Source organism: Boleophthalmus pectinirostris, unplaced genomic scaffold (assembly GCF_026225935.1).
Source record: "Boleophthalmus pectinirostris isolate CB_2022bp ecotype Guang Dong unplaced genomic scaffold, ASM2622593v1 HiC_scaffold_6, whole genome shotgun sequence".
Lineage (NCBI taxonomy): Eukaryota > Metazoa > Chordata > Actinopteri > Gobiiformes > Gobiidae > Boleophthalmus > Boleophthalmus pectinirostris.
The window spans coordinates 14,500,979-14,504,512 of record NW_026571447.1 but is presented as its reverse complement, the minus strand read 5'-3'; the positions used below and the strand labels follow the sequence as shown (position 1 = coordinate 14,504,512).

The 3,534-nt window shown below is 37.3% G+C and overlaps 1 protein-coding gene across 2 annotated transcripts; it reads right to left on the bottom strand.

The window, feature by feature from the left end:
* Positions 1-321: 321 nt before the first annotated feature.
* On the bottom strand, positions 322-1,857 carry med18 (mediator of RNA polymerase II transcription, subunit 18 homolog (yeast)). 2 transcript variants are annotated; one of them, XM_055164318.1, is made up of 4 exons: positions 1,705-1,849; positions 1,566-1,634; positions 1,295-1,372; positions 322-951 (listed from the first exon to the last, which is right to left on the bottom strand). In XM_055164318.1, exons 3-4 carry the CDS (start codon positions 1,365-1,367, stop codon positions 395-397), a joined length of 630 nt encoding a protein of 209 aa, XP_055020293.1. In that variant the 5' UTR covers positions 1,368-1,372; positions 1,566-1,634; positions 1,705-1,849; the 3' UTR covers positions 322-394. The 2 variants fall into 2 exon arrangements, with proteins under 2 accessions (XP_055020293.1, XP_020796145.1); XM_020940486.2 differs by having other exon boundaries at positions 1,566-1,857.
* Between the last annotated feature and the right edge of the window lie 1,677 nt (positions 1,858-3,534).

Here is a 3,534-nt window from a genome sequence, read left to right as displayed (position 1 = left end):
AATAAGCAAGCTGCTTATGGAAATTAATTTTAATAAATATAAATATGTTATATAGAAACAAATACAAAAATATAGCTGGTTCGCCACGACCCAAGTAATTTACTAAGTTACTTTATTTTATTTTATCAGTTGTATTTATTTACACAAGAGAAACATGCATCATTTTAATTATAAAGGTATGCTAATATAAAGGTATTTTTAATATATTTATTTATGTATTTGCCTTTTGGGGTTAGCTATTATTTCTATCCCTGAGTTGTTATTAACAAATTGTATTGATTTGACCAATAAAATAAACAAAAACAAATTAAAAGATAACTATTTGGTTAACGTTTTTAATTATTTTATGAAACAAAATACAAACCAAAAAGTTCAAAGGTTCATCTCACGTCACTTAGTGTCTCTGTTTGCTTGGATCAATTTTCTCAAGGTGCACCAGGGGTTTGAGTTGTTCAGCAAAACTGCGCATATCCTCAGATACAGTGTCCTGTCCAGCTGGAGCTAGAACACTCAGTTCCACTAAATATGACAATGAGAGCCGCTCTATGTTCTCTGTGTTCCCAGGTACCAGAATGCGAGACAACTTGGTCACAACCACTTTCATAGCACCTTTCCTAAATATGTGACCATTGGCTACAAACTCATGGTCCATGCGGAAGCCCATCTCATTAAGAAACTCGGGTAGGCTGTGTGAAGTAGCCACATCCACACAGTTGCGAACCAGAGCATGGCGGCTCTTATCTCCCACTTCAGGCTGCCCTAGGTAGCGGAGGTGCCACGGGGCGGTGGGATGGGACAGACTGCGGCGAGCACGCAGAATGAAAGGGTTGCCTTGTTGGCCTTTCAGAAGATAAACCAATTCATGATCTGTGAAGGTCTCAGGTTCCATATTGTCACACAAACCTCTGAGGCGATGCAGGAGGCTGTCCAATGCCTGGTCCAGCACGCTCCCTGAGAACACAAGACAGTTTTTGTAATTTTCTTTGAAAAAAATTACAGGCTAGGGTAATGGTTAATCAGAATAAGTCTAGACTAGTCTACATTTAAACATATCATTACCATTACAGTAATATCTATGTATAACAGAAATAATTGTTTGACAAGCGAAAAATATAATTGCTAGTTGCAGCCCTTATAATGACATTGTCTACTTCTCTATAGCAGCTACACAGCTGAATTTAACCTAAAAAGTAAACTATAAATACATATGGAATGTAGTCAGTTTATTTACAAGACTGACTTGTTTGATTTGACTTATTGGACTTGTGCTATGTTCATGACAAAGATAGCTCACCTTGTAGTAGATATTCCATCATGTTAATTGTGCCACCAGTAACAGGCATCACAGTCACCGGCGGAGCCTCCATCTTCACTGTTTCCACACATAAAAAGAAAATAAGAGTACTTTAAATCCACGCAATCTTGGCAACATTATTGGTTAGTAAGCTACAGCTTGAGGTACAACAAACGAGTCTAGTGGAGCACCAATTTCATCGAGCAAGTAACATTTAATTCTTAGATAATAATTTAAATAATAAGAATCATTAAATGTTACATGGACTTACCTCAAAACAAGCAGATAGGCTGATAACTGAATGAAGCTAACAGCACTTTGTTCGCTAGCCAAAAGTATGCTAAAAACAAACCAGATTACTTTAAAGTAGCGTTGATATGATCGTCTAGACTATTTACTATAAAACTTACTATTTCTAATTATACTGCATTAAAGGGAGAAATAGGGCGGCTAAAACATATGCATAGATCAAATGTTTTAAGTATGTAGTTAGATCAGTTGATCTGATCGAATGAATGGCAGTCTTCATTTGCTGTCTGCGCAAGTAGATAGGACTTAAGTATAACGCACTACTGCCGCCTACTGGAGAAGTCGATAGTTTCTCAGATGCTATGCCATCTAGGATCATTCATTATAGGCATTTGGGCATTGATTGAGTTTGTTTTTAATCTATTTTACATCACAAGGTGGAACAAAGTATTTTTAGCTTTGGCGATGTAGACTGATAATAAAGAATTACTTAAACATGCGAATGAAACAAAACTCAACTCCAGGTATGTTTTGATGAGTGTAGCACCCAGTCGAATTGAGAAGGCCAGAACTGATAGTTAAATGACTTTTAATCTTTACCTTGCCGTGTCACAGAACCAACATAAGAGCTAGACAAGAACAAAATAACAGAAATTACCATATGATCACCGTATCACTAGCTCATTACACAGTTTAACCGATATCCGTATTTTAACATTAATTCAATACAAATTACAAGAAGCTCAAATATACATTCACAAATAAAACAAACATTGTTCCCCTGTCGACTGTTGCTATCTTTAGGTTTTTATATAACTTGTTTTTTTGTTTTTCACCGTAAACGTCGCTGTGTTTACTTTGCGTCTTTTCTGTATACCAAGCTAATGTTTTTACCATAACTTCCCCTCACACAAGGAAGTCACCAAAACAAAAGCGTAACCTTACTATTAAACGCCATGGACTGTATGTTAATGTATATAAGAACTAACTTGACCTTTACAATGAGGTAACATTGTAAATTTTGTGTAATATAGGACCTTTAAAAATATGGAAAGCATCAAAAATATGCAATGCATAGATCACCTGTAACATCGCCTAGCGGAGTCAGCTGCTTGTTGAGAAGGTGGCATCAGTAAATGTGCATGGTTATTCACCTTTAGATGTTTCACTTTTCACTATTCATTCATTCTTCGTTTTGTTTTATTTCAACAATTAGCATATTCATGGGTCTCTGCAATATTTTGAGCACTTTTGTTTTAAATGGTTCATCGCTATGACTTTCAACATGATAGATTGATAAATAATAAAAAGCCTTGATTTTGACACACGCCAAATTTTAGTCACTATCAAATTAATTGATAAAGAGACTTTTTATACTGTTTAGCAGCAAATATTAGTAAACTGGACACTCTTGGCCTCCCTCTTCTCACATGTGCTTGGATTTAAGACATTTTAACCAACTTACACCAGAGTGTGAGACTCGGCCCCCACCTTTCCCCCATTTGCACGCTAAGCACCAGCTTCCCACAGGGTTGTGTGCTGAGCCCCCTCCTGTACTGTCTGTACACCACAGACTGTATAAAAAGTGGACTAAGCGAGTGTGACATTACCCAAAGCCTTCAACTCCACTCAAATAAAGCTTACAATGCTAATGGTTACAGGAGCGAATCTTGAGCTTGGCTCCATATTTGAAGTCTGACCACGAGTATCATAGCAACCCATAGACTGTATATATAAATGAACATAAGTCAAGGTTACGTAACGTAACCCTGGTTCTTTGATAACAGTGAGGTGTTTCACTATGGAAATCACCTCAGGCGTAACCATCCACTGAAGCTCCAATGGCGCCACATCTGTCTTTGACAGACAGGATGACTGTATCTCAGACTCCGCCACCTCTCCAGATACAGTCAGCCTCCTCCTAATGTAATCATTCTGAAGCGATTTCTTACTGCTTTGCAAGGAGGGCAATGAAGGTGAAATACCTCACT